Raw genomic sequence first — 14306 nt, forward strand, 5'->3', positions numbered from 1 at the left:
ATGCAATCGGTGAATGTGGCTCATTGGTTTGCGGCCTCGGAATCGGACAGCGACTCGGCCGACTCTGATCGCGGTGACCCCGAACCTCAACAAGACTCGCGCCCAAACGATTTATCCTGGTAGTTATGATAAATTCCTACTTTCGTTGTAATACTAAATAAGAGCCCTTTTGAAGAATAACTAAACCGCCCTTCCTAGTGGATATAGGGAACGATTACTGGACAGTGCGCTGGTAGGCCACATTAGCCTGTCATCCACGGCATTATACTATTTATAGCGGACTCTAAGCGAGGAAATATCCCTTTGTCTCATTTCCACAATGATTGTACAGGATCCCTCAGGATTCTTGACTTGTCAGTTGCAAGCAAAAGTAAAAATGTTTACCTCCAATCGCCACGATCCGCGCTAACTTATTTTAATTATTACTTATTAACAATACTTCTTGGGACCAGAAGAAAATTACAGAGGGTTATTTTAACATATAAAATTTCAAATGTGCATAAAATTAAAACCTTTGCCTATGAGCTTTAAAATGCTCAAGTAGCTGTTGAAGTTGTCGTTTGATTATAAGCCAGGTTTTAAAGTAAACTTTGCCATGTTTAAGAAAGTAAACACCAAATTAAACCCAACATCAGCTCGATGATTATAGATTAACCCTGGAACCGACTCTCGTTTTGGCTTCGCCTGAAAATGCAAGTTGCTTTAAAATGCTCAAGTAGCTGTTGAAGTTGTTGTTTGATTGATTATAAGCCAGGTTTTAAAGTACATTTTGAATTTTGCCATGTTTAAGAAAGTAAAAACACCGCTGATATGGTGCAACACTGAACACATCCCTGATACTACACAAGTTGATTCCTAGAATCAGTGAATTGACTCTTTTGGAATCAAATCCATGAGCCATCCCAGTTTTAGTTGTAGGCCTCTCTGTGCGTGTGTGTGTAGTGGGCCGGGCTGGCAATGTGCAAATAGATATTTGCAGGAGAGGAATAACAAACCAGAGTGAAAGCAGAAGGAACTGGAGCTAAAATAATGGCACATCTGCTGCTTGTTGTCTTGCCACTGATGTGGTGGGGCATTATTTCTCAGGTCATTGTGGCACCAAGTGGAACCCATCCAGCTCGAGCTTTTTTTAATGAGCTGCTTTAGGCTCAGTTAAAGTAGGATCAACACATTTCTAGCACATAATCTTATCAATTCTCAATCTAAAAAAAAAAAAAAATGTTGCTGCATCCAAGCTGAATAAATTCAACAATATTTATTAGATTAGACAGCTGATCTGCTGTCAACAGGACAGCAGCCAAAGAAAACTGCATGGATACAGATGTGCTCATGAACAGCTGGCTATTGATTTGATCATGGCATCCCCCTGTGGTCATGTTTGCCCAAACACTCCACTTTCCATATTCCATATTCATTCAGACTGTATTATCAAAATGTTACAACACATTCTCTACTGTAGTTTTAAGGCAATTATTTAAAGTGTAAAGGAAAAAAATGTATTGAACTGTGATCTTATGACTAATTACCTCGGCCAATTTTGTTGGAGAAGGTTATGTTTTCGCCTCCATTTGTTCGTTTTCCCAACGTAACTCAAAAAGTAGTGAATGGATTTTGAGGAAAGCTGGGCCAGGAGCCAAGGAACAATTGATTAAACTTTATTGCAAATCCGGATATGTATACGGATCCAGGACTACTTTTTTTTTTTTTTAAATCTGTTCCTAACGTAACTCAAACAAATGAACAAATTTTGATGAAATTTGCACAGCTTTAGTATTATTCTCAGTTCAAATGATTTGATTTTGATGTTATGTGGCTTGGCGGAGGTATACACGCCATTGAGTGCCCCAAGTTTTACCTCTGTGCTACCTTTTTACAAACTCTTAAATCTAGTTGGATACTTTTAATAACAACCAAAAATAATATTGCAAAACAACTTCGGTGGGGTTTTTGTTGGTTTATTTTTTAAATAAATTATACACTTCCAGATATATTTTTCATCCATCTATTACCTGTAGCCGCTTTATCCTGTTCTACAGGGTCGCAGGCAAGCTGGAGCCTATCCCAGCTGACTACGGGTGAAAGGCGGGGTACACCCTGGACAAGTCGCCAGGTCATCACAGGGCTGACACATAGACACAGACAACCATTCACACTCACATTCACACCTACGGTCAATTTAGAGTCACCAGTTAACCTAACCTGCATGTCTTTGGACTGTGGGGGAAACCGGAGCACCCGGAGGAAACCCACGCGGACACGGGGAGAACATGCAAACTCCACACAGAAAGGCCCTCGCCGGCCACGGGGCTCGAACCTGGACCTTCTTGCTGTGAGGCGACAGCGCTAACCACTACACCACCGTGCCGCCCAATATATTTTTTCAATTTGAAAATAAATAAATGTCTTTATTATAATGTTAGGCAGGTCTGCCTATTACTACCTATTAACCTATTTACTACTTTAAAGACCAATCTAATATATTTGTCTAAGTGTGGGCCTTATAGTCCTCCAGATTGGATATTAATTTAGCTTGATATACATTTTACTCCTTTGCCATATTCTTATTTACTTGTATGTACTTTTAGAGTATATTCTTAATGTATGTAGTATTGTAGGGGGTTAGATTGCAATTGGGACGCAAGTGTTTTTTTTCCCCTCCCCGTCACACCCCATTTTAGTTTGAATTAGCTGTTTAAGTCAATAATTGTTCCACTTTTTTTTTTTTTATTTGTATTGTAATGTATTTTTGGTGACAAATTAATTAAAATCTAAAAAAAAAAAAAAAAAAAAAAACTATCTATCTTTTTAAAAAATGCCAGACAGAGAGCACTGATACCCTGAAAAGTTGCCTCATTCTGTGGGACGGTCACTTTAACAAAAAAAGAAAAACCCTGAAATGTTAAATCTTAACTCACTACTTGTCTCATCTCATCTCTAGCCACTTTATCCTGTTCTACAGGGTTGCAGGCAAGCTGGAGCCTATCCCAGCTGACTACGGACGAAAGGCGGGGTACACCCTGGACAAGTCGCCAGGTCATCACAGGGCTGACACATAGACACAGACAACCATTCACATTCACACCTACGCTCAATTTAGAGTCACCAGTTAACCTAACCTGCATGTCTTTGGACTGTGGGGGAAACCGGAGCACCCAGAGGAAACCCACGCGGACAACATGCAAACTCCGCACAGAAAGGCCCTCGCCGGCCACGGGGCTCGAACCCGGACCTTCTTGCTGTGAGGCAACAGCGCTAACCACTACACCACCGTTCCGCCCCCTCACTACTTGTGTTTTTTAAAAAAAAAAAAAGAGTAGGTGGAACCCTATAAGCAAAGCCTTGCTCTGTAGATGTTCTGTCTTTCATAATCACTGAATTAAATGCTATATTAAAAAGCTGAACTCGAACATGATCCATCTTATCACAATTTAGAAAAATCACCCTGTTAAAACATGTAAATTGATTGCTATCTGTAAAACAGGCTTATTTTGGACAGACGAACACTACAATCTACTTGAATGCAAACAATAATTATGACTTCTCTCTTTGAGAAAAATAGTTTCGAGAAGTTTGGAAAAGGCATTTTGACAGCAAGCCCCTGCACGGCTCTATGAGGACTCAGCCAGGCACTTTAAGAAACTCTCGACTTGAAGGGTCTTTGCTTCGACGTAAAGATTTGGGGTGTGTAATTTTCCTGGAACGTTTCAAACCCTCTTATTATAAAACAATATAATAGGCATCTGTTGTACTGATGATGTCACTGTTACACTCTAAGAACTTCAGCGCCACATCCAGGGCTTCTCTGCTCAGGTTACGGCTGTAACGCTGCCTCACACTGGACAAGATGTGCAGCACATGGCAACCCTTTTCAGCATCTGAAACCAACAGCGTAAACAAGAATTAGGAGCTTATCTTGCTTATAGTACCAGTCAAAAGTTTGTACACCCCTACTCATTCATCGGTTTTTCTACATTGTAGAACAATACTGAAGACGTTAAAACTATGAAATAACATACACTGTATTGCCAAAAGTATTTGCTCACCTGCCTTGACTCACATATGAGCTTAAGTGACATCCCATTCCTAATCTATAGGGTTCAATATGACATCGGTCCACCCTTTGCAGCTAGAACAGCTTCGACTCTTCTGGGAAGGCTGTCCATAAGGTTTAGGAGTGTGTTTATGGGAATGTTTGACCATTCTTCCAGAAGCGCATTTGTGAGGTCACACATTGATGTTGGACGAGAAGGCCTGGCTCTCAGTCTCCGCTCTAATTCATCCCAAAGCTGTTCTATCGGGTTGAGGTCAGGACTCTGTGCAGGCCAGTCAAGTTCATCCACACCAGACTCTGTCATCCATGTCTTTATGGACCTTGCTTTGTGCACTGGTGCACAGTCATGTCGGAAGAGGAAGGGGGCAGCTCCAAACTGTAAAAACAGTCTGCATGCCTAGCTGCTTGATTTTATACACCTGTGGCCATGGAAGTGATTGGAACACCTGATTCTGATAATTTGGATGGGTGAGCAAATACTTTTGGCAATATAGTGTATATGGAATTATGTGGTAAACAAAGTTTTTAAAAATATATACACATTTTAGATTCTTCAAAGTAGCTACTGGGGTGTCGTGGCTCAGGTGGCTAAGGCACCATACCATAAATCCGGGGGTTCGAGTCCGACCCGAGGTCATTTCCTGATCCCTCCCCGTCTCTCTCTCCCGCTCATTTCCTGTCTCTACACTGTCCTATCCAATAAAAGGTGAAAAAAAGCCCATAAAATATCTTTAAAAAAAAAAAAAGTAGCTACTGTTTACCTTGATGACGCTTTGTACACTATTGGCCTTATCTTAACCAGCTTCATGAGGTCGTCACCTGGAATGCTTTTCAATTAACAAGTGCGTCTCGTCAAAAGTTAATTAGTGCAATTTCTTGCCGTCTTAATGCGAGGAGATCAAAATAGTAAATAATAAAAATGCAGTAAACAGCTCTATTCCTCACCACAACTGTAGTAATCCATATTACATCAAGAACCACTCAACTAAGTAAAGAGAAACGACATCCATCATTACTTTAAGACATGAAGAGTCTTTTAATCCATAAAAATAAAGAAAAAACATTGAATTAGAAGGTGTGCCCAAACTTTTGACTGGTACTGTACATTATTTGGATCATTTCTGATTTCAAAATGTGAGTCAGGGACTGTGACATCAGCTTGAGATCATCATCCATTATCTGTAGCCGCTTATCCTGTGCAGGGTCGCAGGCAAGCTGGAGCCTATCCCAGCTGACTACGGGCGAAAGGCGGGGTACACCCTGGACAAGTCGCCAGGTCATCACAGGGCTGACACATAGACACAGACAACCATTCACACTCACATTCACACCTACGGTCAATTTAGAGTCACCAGTTAACCTAACCTGCATGTCTTTGGACTGTGGGGGAAACCGGAGCACCCGGAGGAAACCCACGCAGACACGGGGAGAACATGCAAACTCCGCACAGAAAGGCCCTCGCCGGCCACGGGGCTCGAACCTTCTTGCTGTGAGGCGACAGCACTAACCACTACACCACCGTGCCGCCCCGCTTTTTCAATATGTGTAAGTAAATTTAACATGCAAGTTGTCTGTATTGGACTATCAGATTATTATAATCATCCATGAACCTGCACCATTTCATTTGTTTCACAAAAAAAAAAAAAAAAAAACCTCACTACAAGCACATATTTATGACAAACATAAGGGCATAGTCACACTAGAGGCGGAATGAGCCGGAATGCTGTCAGAATGAAAATTCTTTGTATATTCCGGGATATTCGAAGTGCATTCTAAAAATTTTGACTGCATTCTGAATGCATTCCAAACATTCGGGCCCATCCTTGTGGCCGGTCTGAATGTTTTGCTCGTGCTTAAAACATTCGAAGAGGAGAAATATCGAACGGCATTCGAAGTGTATTCTTTTTTAAGATATTTTTTTGGGCTTTTTTCACCTTTACTGGATAGGACAGTGTAGAGACAGGACAGGAAATGAGCGGGAGAGAGAGACGGGGAGGGATCGGGAAATGACCTCGGGTCGGAATCGAACCCGGGTCCCCGGATTTATGGTATGGCGCCTTAGCCACCTGAGCCACGACGCCCCCATTTGAAGTGTATTCTGACTGCATTCTAAATATTCTTACAGCATTCGAAACATTCTGATCGCGGTCGAGGGAAAAATCAAAATGGCAAGCCACCAAATCCTGCCAGAATGTCCCGAATGTGCCTCGAATGAGCTGGAATGAAAATTCTTTGTACACTACCGTTCAAAAGTTTGGGGTCACTTTGAAATGTCCTTATTTTTGAAAGAAAAGCACTGTTCTTTTCAACGAAGATCACTTTAAACTAATCAGAAATCCACTCTATACATTGCTAATGTGGTAAATGACTATTCTAGCTGCAAATGTCTGGTTTTTGGTGCAATATCTCCATAGGTGTATAGAGGCCCATTTCCAGCAACTCTCACTCCAGTGTTCTAATGGTACAATGTGTTTGCTCATTGCCTCAGAAGGCTAATGGATGATTAGAAAACCCTTGTACAATCATGTTAGCACAGCTGAAAACAGTTGAGCTCTTTAGAGAAGCTATAAAACTGACCTTCCTTTGAGCAGATTGAGTTTCTGGAGCATCACATTAATTTGTGGGGTCGATTAAATGCTCAGAAAAATGTCTTGACTATATTTTCTATTCATTTTACAACTTACGGTGGGAAATAAAAGTGTGACTTTTCATGGAAAAAACAAAATTGTCTGGGTGACCCCAAACTTTTGAACGGTAGTGTATGTTCCGGGATATTCGAAGTACATTCTAAGTATTCGAGCTGCATTCTCTTTGAATTCTTAGACGTTCGAAACATATTCAGCGGCTATTCCGGGAGCGTTCTGACTGCATTTGAGGTGAATTCGTACAGCATTCGAGGCATCTTCCAACCAGACTTCGGGTGGTATTCAGGCAGCAATCGAACCGCCCTCGTATGGCATTCGAAGTGCATTCTTAATATTCTTACAGCATTCCTACTGTGTTCCAACTGCATTCGAAAGCTAATACACCCGGAATGTGCACGAATCATTCGAGGCGGGTTCGAAGCGCATTCTAAGTATTCGAACGGCATTCTTACAAAGCTGTAAGAATGTTGGTCAGTTTGAAATTCCTGCCTGAATGTGGCACGAATTTTGAAAAATTTCATTCCGGCTGGTTCTGCTTGATTCCTGCTAATTCCGAATAAGTGTGACGGGGCCTTAAGAGATGAACACTTTCAGTCCTCCACTTCATTATAAACCCAAGTGGTCAGAAGGTGTTGATTAATTGTCTGTAACAACAGCTTGAACAGTAATGCGTGTTGTAATACAATCATGGTTGATACTAAAATGCTCATTGCTGTTTCTATATGAGTGATTCCACGCTTATGGGTACTGAAATGGGGACATGAACTTATTCACCTAAAACCATTTCTTTTTTTACCATCAGGTCACAAAACATGTAATCTTTAATGAATGATATGTTAAAAGATAACTTTAATTTTCTGAGATGTAATAAAAACATATTTATATGCCAAAGTCAAGCCTATGAGTTCCAAAATGATGTCTGTTCCATTACTTCTGTTACGATTGTCCATCTCGCGTCTGTTACAAATTAATTACAATCTAGCTATATACCATGTTAATCTTATTGAAAGAATGTGTATGTTTATTCTACTACACATGTTGATTAATTATATTTGCTAAAACATCACCTTCCTATGTTTCAAAAAGTAATTCTACATTGTTAAAATTGAGAATATATATGTCCACAACACTTCTGTTACGTTCTGACTTTGGCATATAAATATGTTTTTATTACATCTCAGAAAATTAAAGTTATCTTTTAACATATCATTCATTAAAGATTACATGTTTTGTGACCTGATGGTAAAAAAAAGAAATGGTTTTAGGTGAATTTTTAAAAATAAGTTCATGTCCCCATTTCAGTACCCATAAGCGTGGAATCACTCATATACGTTATTTTTTTCTACAACCCCAAATCAGAAAAAGTTGGGACGGTATGGAAAATGCAAATAAAAAAAAAAAAGATTCCTAAATTTACTTTGACTTGTATTTCAGTGCAGACGGGATGAACACGATAGATTTCATGTTTTGTCTGGTCAACTTGTCATTTCATTTGTTCATCTACATCCATTCCTGCGTTTCAGTCCTGCAACACATTCCAAAAAAAAGTTGGGACGGGGCAATTTAGGGCTAGTAATGAGGTAAAACAATTACATAATGATGTGATTTGAAGCAGGTGATGTCACCAGATGATTGTAATCATGATTTGGGACAAAATCCGTATCCAGGAAAAGCCTAATCTTTGAGGAGCAAAGACGGGCCGAGGATCTCCAGTTTGTCAACGAATGCATGAGAATTTTTTGAAGTGTTTAAAAAAACAAGGTTCCTCAAAGAAAGCTAGGAAGGGATTTGGATCGTTCACCCTCTACAATGCTTATAATCATTAAACAATTCAAGGAATCTGGAGGAATTTCAGAATAATAAATAATTATTTATTAAAAGAACAAAATTGACTGAAATAATACAATAATTGCTTTAGGTGATGGAGCAGGGAATAAAAGATATCTAGAGGCAGAACTTACATTTCTCTCTTTTGCAATCCTCTCTCAAGATATTACAAATCACCGCAAGCAGATCTTTGTCGTGTTCAGTTACCTGCAGGAGACGCACACAGGAATCACAAACAGTCAGGATTTTTATCACCATTAATGCATTACAAAAGTAATAGCTTTCTCTAATACGTATACCACATGGAAAAGCACTTTTAAATCTTGCTCGGGATCACTCCCTCATTCCATCACTGTTGACCCCAAATCAGAAAAAGTTGGGACGGTATGTTGAAATCGAAATTAAAACTGAAAACAATGAATTGTAAATCACCTCGGACCTGTATTGCATTCAAAACAAAACAGCAGCATATTATGTAATGTTTTACCTCATTAATTTTATTTTTTCAAAAGAAACATTTATTTCAATTTTGATTCTTGCAACACATTTCAAAAAAGTTGGGACGCTGAAGCAATTACCACTTTATAATGTTGCCATTCCTTCTCACAACACTTAAAAGCTGTTCAGGGACTAAAGACACCGAGTGATGAAGCGTTTCAAGTTTTGTTTATTGCAAAACAAGTCTTAAGGTGTGCAACAGGACGGGGTCGTCATGGTCATTTTTTTTTTTTTTTGTTTCAAAATTTGCCACAGATTCTCTGTTGGGGACAGAATGGACAGGCACCCTCTTCTTCCACAGCCCTGCCTTTGTAACGTGTGCAGAATGTGGTTTTGCATTGTCTTGCTGAAATCTCCCTGGAAAAGATGTCGTCTTCAAGGCAGGATATGTTGCTCCAAAATCTCAGTGTACTTTTCTGCATTAATGCTGCCATCACAGAAGTGGAAGTTACCTTTCCCAAGGGCACTGACACAACCCCATACCATGACAAACCCTGGATTTGTTGCTGGTAACAGTCTGGATGGTTCTTTTCGGCTTTGGTCTGGAGCACATGGCACCCGGGGGAAGAAAAAAAAAAAAGACCTCGTCTCGTCTTCTTCCGCTTTATCCGGGGCCGGGTCGTGGAGGCAGCAGTCTGATCATGGAAGCCCAAACTTCCCTTTCCCCAGACACCTCAGCCAGCTCCTTGGGAAGAACACCGAGGCGTTCCCAGGCCAGCTGAGAGACATAGTCCCTCCAGCGTGTCCTGGGTCTTCCCCGGGGCCTCCTCCCGGGGGGACATGCCTGGAACCCCTCCCCAGGGAGGCGTCCAGGAGGCATCTGAAAGAGATGCCTGAGCCACCTCAGCTGATTCCTCTCGATGTGGAGGAATCGCACACAAAAAGACCTGGAATACTAATTCGTCTGACCACAATACACATTTCCACAGTGTGATGGTCCATCCCAGATGCCTCCAAGTCCAGAGAAGTCAACCATGCTTCTGGACACAGTTAACATAAGGCTTTGTTTTTGCACAGTAAAAGTTTTAACTGGTATTTGTGGATGTAACTCTGGATTGTAGTGCTTGATAAACGTTTACCAAAGCAATCCTGAGCCCATGTGGTTCTATCAGCTATAGATGGAGGACGGTTCTTGATGCAGTGCCGTCTGAGGGATCAGAGAAACGTCACAGGTGTTCCGCTTAGGCTTGCACCCTTGCCCTTTACGCACTGAAATTCCACCAGATTCCTTGAATGGTTTGATATTATACATCGTAGGGGGTGAAATATCCAAATCCCTTCATATCTTGCTTTGAGGAACATTGGTTTTAAACATTTCAATAATTTTCTCATGCATTTGTTGACAAACTGGAGACCCTCGACCCATCTTTGCTCCTCAAAGACCGGGCCTTTCCTGGATACTGATTTTGTACCGAATCATGATTACAATCATCTAGTGACATCACCTGCTTCAAATCACATCATTATGTAATTGTTTTACCTCATTACTAGCCCTAATTGCCCCGTCCCAACTTTTTTTGAGGGACTGAAACGCAGGAATGGATGTATATTAACAAGTGAAATGAAGTTGACCAGACAAAACATGAAATATCTTGGGTTCATCTTGTCTGTACTGCAATACAAGTCAATTTAGAAATCACTGCTTTCTTTTTTTATTTGCATTTTCCATTAGTCTGGCTAATGCAACTTCAAAGCTCTGCGAGCATTGGTCTGGCATAGATATTAAAGGAACAGTCCACCGTACTTCCATAATGAAATATGCTCTTATCTGAATTGAGACGAGCTGCTCCGTACCTCTCCGAGCTTTGCGCGACCTCCCAGTCAGTCAGACGCGCTGTCACTCCTGTTAGCAATGTAGCTAGGCTCAGTATGGCCAATGGTATTTTTTGGGGCTGTAGTTAGATGCGACCAAACTCTTCCGCGTTTTTCCTGTTTATATAGGTTTATATGACCAGTGACATGAAACAAGTTCAGTTACACAAATTGAAACGTAGCGATTTTGTATGCTATGGAAAGTGCGCACTATAATGACAGGCGTACTAACACCTTCTGCACGCTTCGGCAGCGCATTGATATCTGAGCTCCGTATCAATGCGCTGCCGAAGCGCGCAGAAGGTGTTAGTACGCCTGTCATTATAGTGCGCACTTTCCATAGCATAGAAAATCACTACGTTTCAATTTGTGTAACTGAACTTGTTTCATGTCACTGGTCATATAAACCTATGTAAACAGGAAAAACGCGGAAGAGTTTGGTCGCATCTAACTACAGCCCCAAAAAATACCATTGGCCATGCTGAGCCTAGCTACATTGCTAACAGGAGTGACAGCGCGTCTGACTGCGTCTGACTGACTGGGAGGTCGCGCAAAGCTTGGATAGGTACGGAGCAGCTCGTCTCAATTCAGATAAGAGCATATTTCATTATGGAAGTACAGTGGACTGTTCCTTTAAGCCCAACCATTTCCCAAAGCGCGTGGTTGACCCGCCTCCCTGAAATGCCTCAGTTTGCTACTGGTCGAAGCCAGAAAAGGCTGTGACGAAGCTTAAACCAATCACATCACTCTTTCCTCTGACGTACGTGACGCGACGATAGGATTCTCGTTGAGCCCCATTGATTTGGCTACCAGCGGGGCTAACTGGTAGATTAAACTCTTACCGAAGCCGGTCGGGAGCAAGGCGAAAACGTCCTTCCTTTCAATAAATACCTCCAGGGCTGCTCTTTGCTCCGTTTTCAATGAGAACTTCCCGTTGAATGCTTTCAATACAGCATCTACCGCTGTGTCAAAGGCTTGCCGCTGCTCCATGTTCGTAATGTTTCTAGTGAATGAAGCGCTTCCGGCATAGATTCTGTAAACAATCTATGGCTTCCGGTCGCAGTTCTACTACGTCACTGCCTTGAACGCGCCTCTACCCAGGGCCGTTGGAGATGCTCAAAGTTGATTGGCTCCCGATTTTTCGGGAGCTTGGAAGAGCTGGAGATAGCTTGCCTTGCCAGACTAAGTTCACAACAGCCCCCCGTGTTGCGTCACACTTAGGATGGGCGGGCCCAGGCTAATTTTCCATACCATCCCAACTTTTTCTGATTTGGGGTTGTATATAGAACACTATACAGAGAGGAAAAAAAAAAAAGTAACAAGGATACTGGACTGAATTCAGATAACACTTTATTAGTGAGTGTTATTTATGTAAATTTGCTGTTATACAAAAAGGTGAGTGCTACTGTACATATTACCTTGCGAACTAAAACCACAGAAATACACAAGTCAGTCATTTTCTGTAATAAAAATACAGCACTCACAAGTACCTACTGTCTGCTACAGAACAACATTTTGTGTGCGCGCGCACTGAAAAAGGCTTGCCTACATTGTACACCTCATCCGGAGACAGGACTTTGCGGAATATCTCTCCCTCCACCTGCAGAATCTTCAGGGTCTCTTTGAGGAGGTTCCTGATCTGTGCAGGAACCATCAACTGAACAGAACCAGGCTCCTAAAAACACACACAACGCAGGACTGAGACCATTCATTCATCACACGTCAATCAGTGAACAAAGATTATTGCTCTAACACGAATACACAGAACGTACAGTATTACTTTCAACCTGTTCAAGTTTGTAATTAAATAGTACCAGATTTTGAAAGTTGGCCCTCTCTGGTAAAAAATGCTACTGCAAGCTACTTGTCGGAGACGAAGAGCACGTCCGTGTCCGAAATCACTCACTACTCACTATATAGAGAGTTCGCCATTTTGTAATGCTGTCTGAATGTATAGTGAGAATTATTACACCCTAATATAGTGGACTCATAGTATCCCACAATGCACTGTGAAAAGTGTACAACCGATGGTCATTAATCAAGCAATATATACCATCATGCATTGCGGTCACACTGAAAGGAAGAAGGTAAAAAAAAAAAAAAAGTGTTGGGGTGAATGGATGGAGGAAGAAAAACATTATAGACAGATGTTCAAGTACAATTAAAAATAGTAAGAGAATAGAAAATAAGCTAAAATAGAATAAGAGAAAAAATACAAGAATAAAAGGAATTAATCCAAAGCCTCAAATTTGATTTAATAAAAGAAGGCAGCGGCAAAGAAGAAAGTATTCAGTCTTGATTTAAAAGAACTGAAAGATGCAGCAGACACGAAGTACTTTGTATTTATTAATGTAGGAAATACGCTCAGTATAATACAACCCCGATTCCAAAAAAGTTGGGAAAGTACAAATTGTAAATAAAAACGGAATGCAATGATGTGGAAGTTTCAAAATTCCATATTTTATTCAGAATAGAACATAGATGACATATCAAAGTTTAAACTGAGAAAATGTATCATTTAAAGAGAAAAATTAGGTGATTTTAAATTGCATGACAACAACACATCTCAAAAAAGTTGGGACAAGGCCATGTTTACCACTGTGAGACATCCCCTTTTCTCTTTACAACAGTCTGTAAACGTCTGGGGACTGAGGAGACAAGTTGCTCAAGTTTAGGGATAGGAATGTTAACCCATTCTTGTCTAATGTAGGATTCTAGTTGCTCAACTGTCTTAGGTCTTTTTTGTCGTATCTTCCGTTTTATGATGCGCCAAATGTTTTCTATGGGTGAAAGATCTGGACTGCAGGCTGGCCAGTTCAGTACCCGGACCCTTCTTCTACGCAGCCATGATGCTGTAATTGATGCAGTGTGTGGTTTGGCATTGTCATGTTGGAAAATGCAGGGTCTTCCCTGAAAGAGACATCGTCTGGATGGGAGCATATGTTGCTCTAGAACCTGGATATACCTTTCAGCATTGATGGTGTCTGTCCAGATGTGTAAGCTGCCCATGCCACACGCACTAATGCAACCCCATACCATCAGAGATGCAGGCTTCTGAACTGAGCGCTGATAACAACTTGGGTCGTCCTTCTCCTCTTTAGTCCGAATGACACGGCGTCCCTGATTTCCATAAAGAACTTCAAATTTTGATTCGTCTGACCACAGAACAGTTTTCCGCTTTGCCACAGTCCATTTTAAATGAGCCTTGGCCCAGAGAAGACGTCTGCGCTTCTGGATCATGTTTAGATACGGCTTCTTCTTTGAACTATAGAGTTTTAGCTGGCAACGGCGGATGGCATGGTGAATTGTGTTCACAGATAATGTTCTCTGGAAATATTCCTGAGCCCATTTTGTGATTTCCAATACAGAAGCATGCCTGTATGTGATGCAGTGCCGTCTAAGGGCCCGAAGATCACGGGCACCCAGTATGGTTTTCCGGCCTTGACCCTTACGCACAGAGATTCTTCCAGATT

The 14306-nt window shown here is 41.2% G+C and overlaps 1 protein-coding gene across 2 annotated transcripts in view; it reads right to left on the minus strand.

Moving 5' to 3' along the window:
* Nucleotides 1-2240: 2240 nt before the first annotated feature.
* stn1 (STN1 subunit of CST complex) overlaps nt 2241-14306 on the minus strand; it is a 42059-nt gene continuing 29993 nt past the window's right edge. For both annotated transcript variants that reach the window (XM_060898809.1, XM_060898808.1), the window contains exons 8-10: nt 12383-12508; nt 8658-8730; nt 2241-3875 (exon numbers count right to left, since the gene is read on the minus strand). In XM_060898809.1, coding sequence (XP_060754792.1) covers nt 3718-3875; nt 8658-8730; nt 12383-12508 — 357 coding nt within the window. In that variant the 3' untranslated portion in view covers nt 2241-3717. The remainder of the gene's footprint in view (nt 3876-8657; nt 8731-12382; nt 12509-14306) is intronic.

Source organism: Neoarius graeffei, chromosome 18, assembly GCF_027579695.1.
Source record: "Neoarius graeffei isolate fNeoGra1 chromosome 18, fNeoGra1.pri, whole genome shotgun sequence".
In the NCBI taxonomy this organism is placed as follows: Eukaryota; Metazoa; Chordata; class Actinopteri; order Siluriformes; family Ariidae; genus Neoarius; species Neoarius graeffei.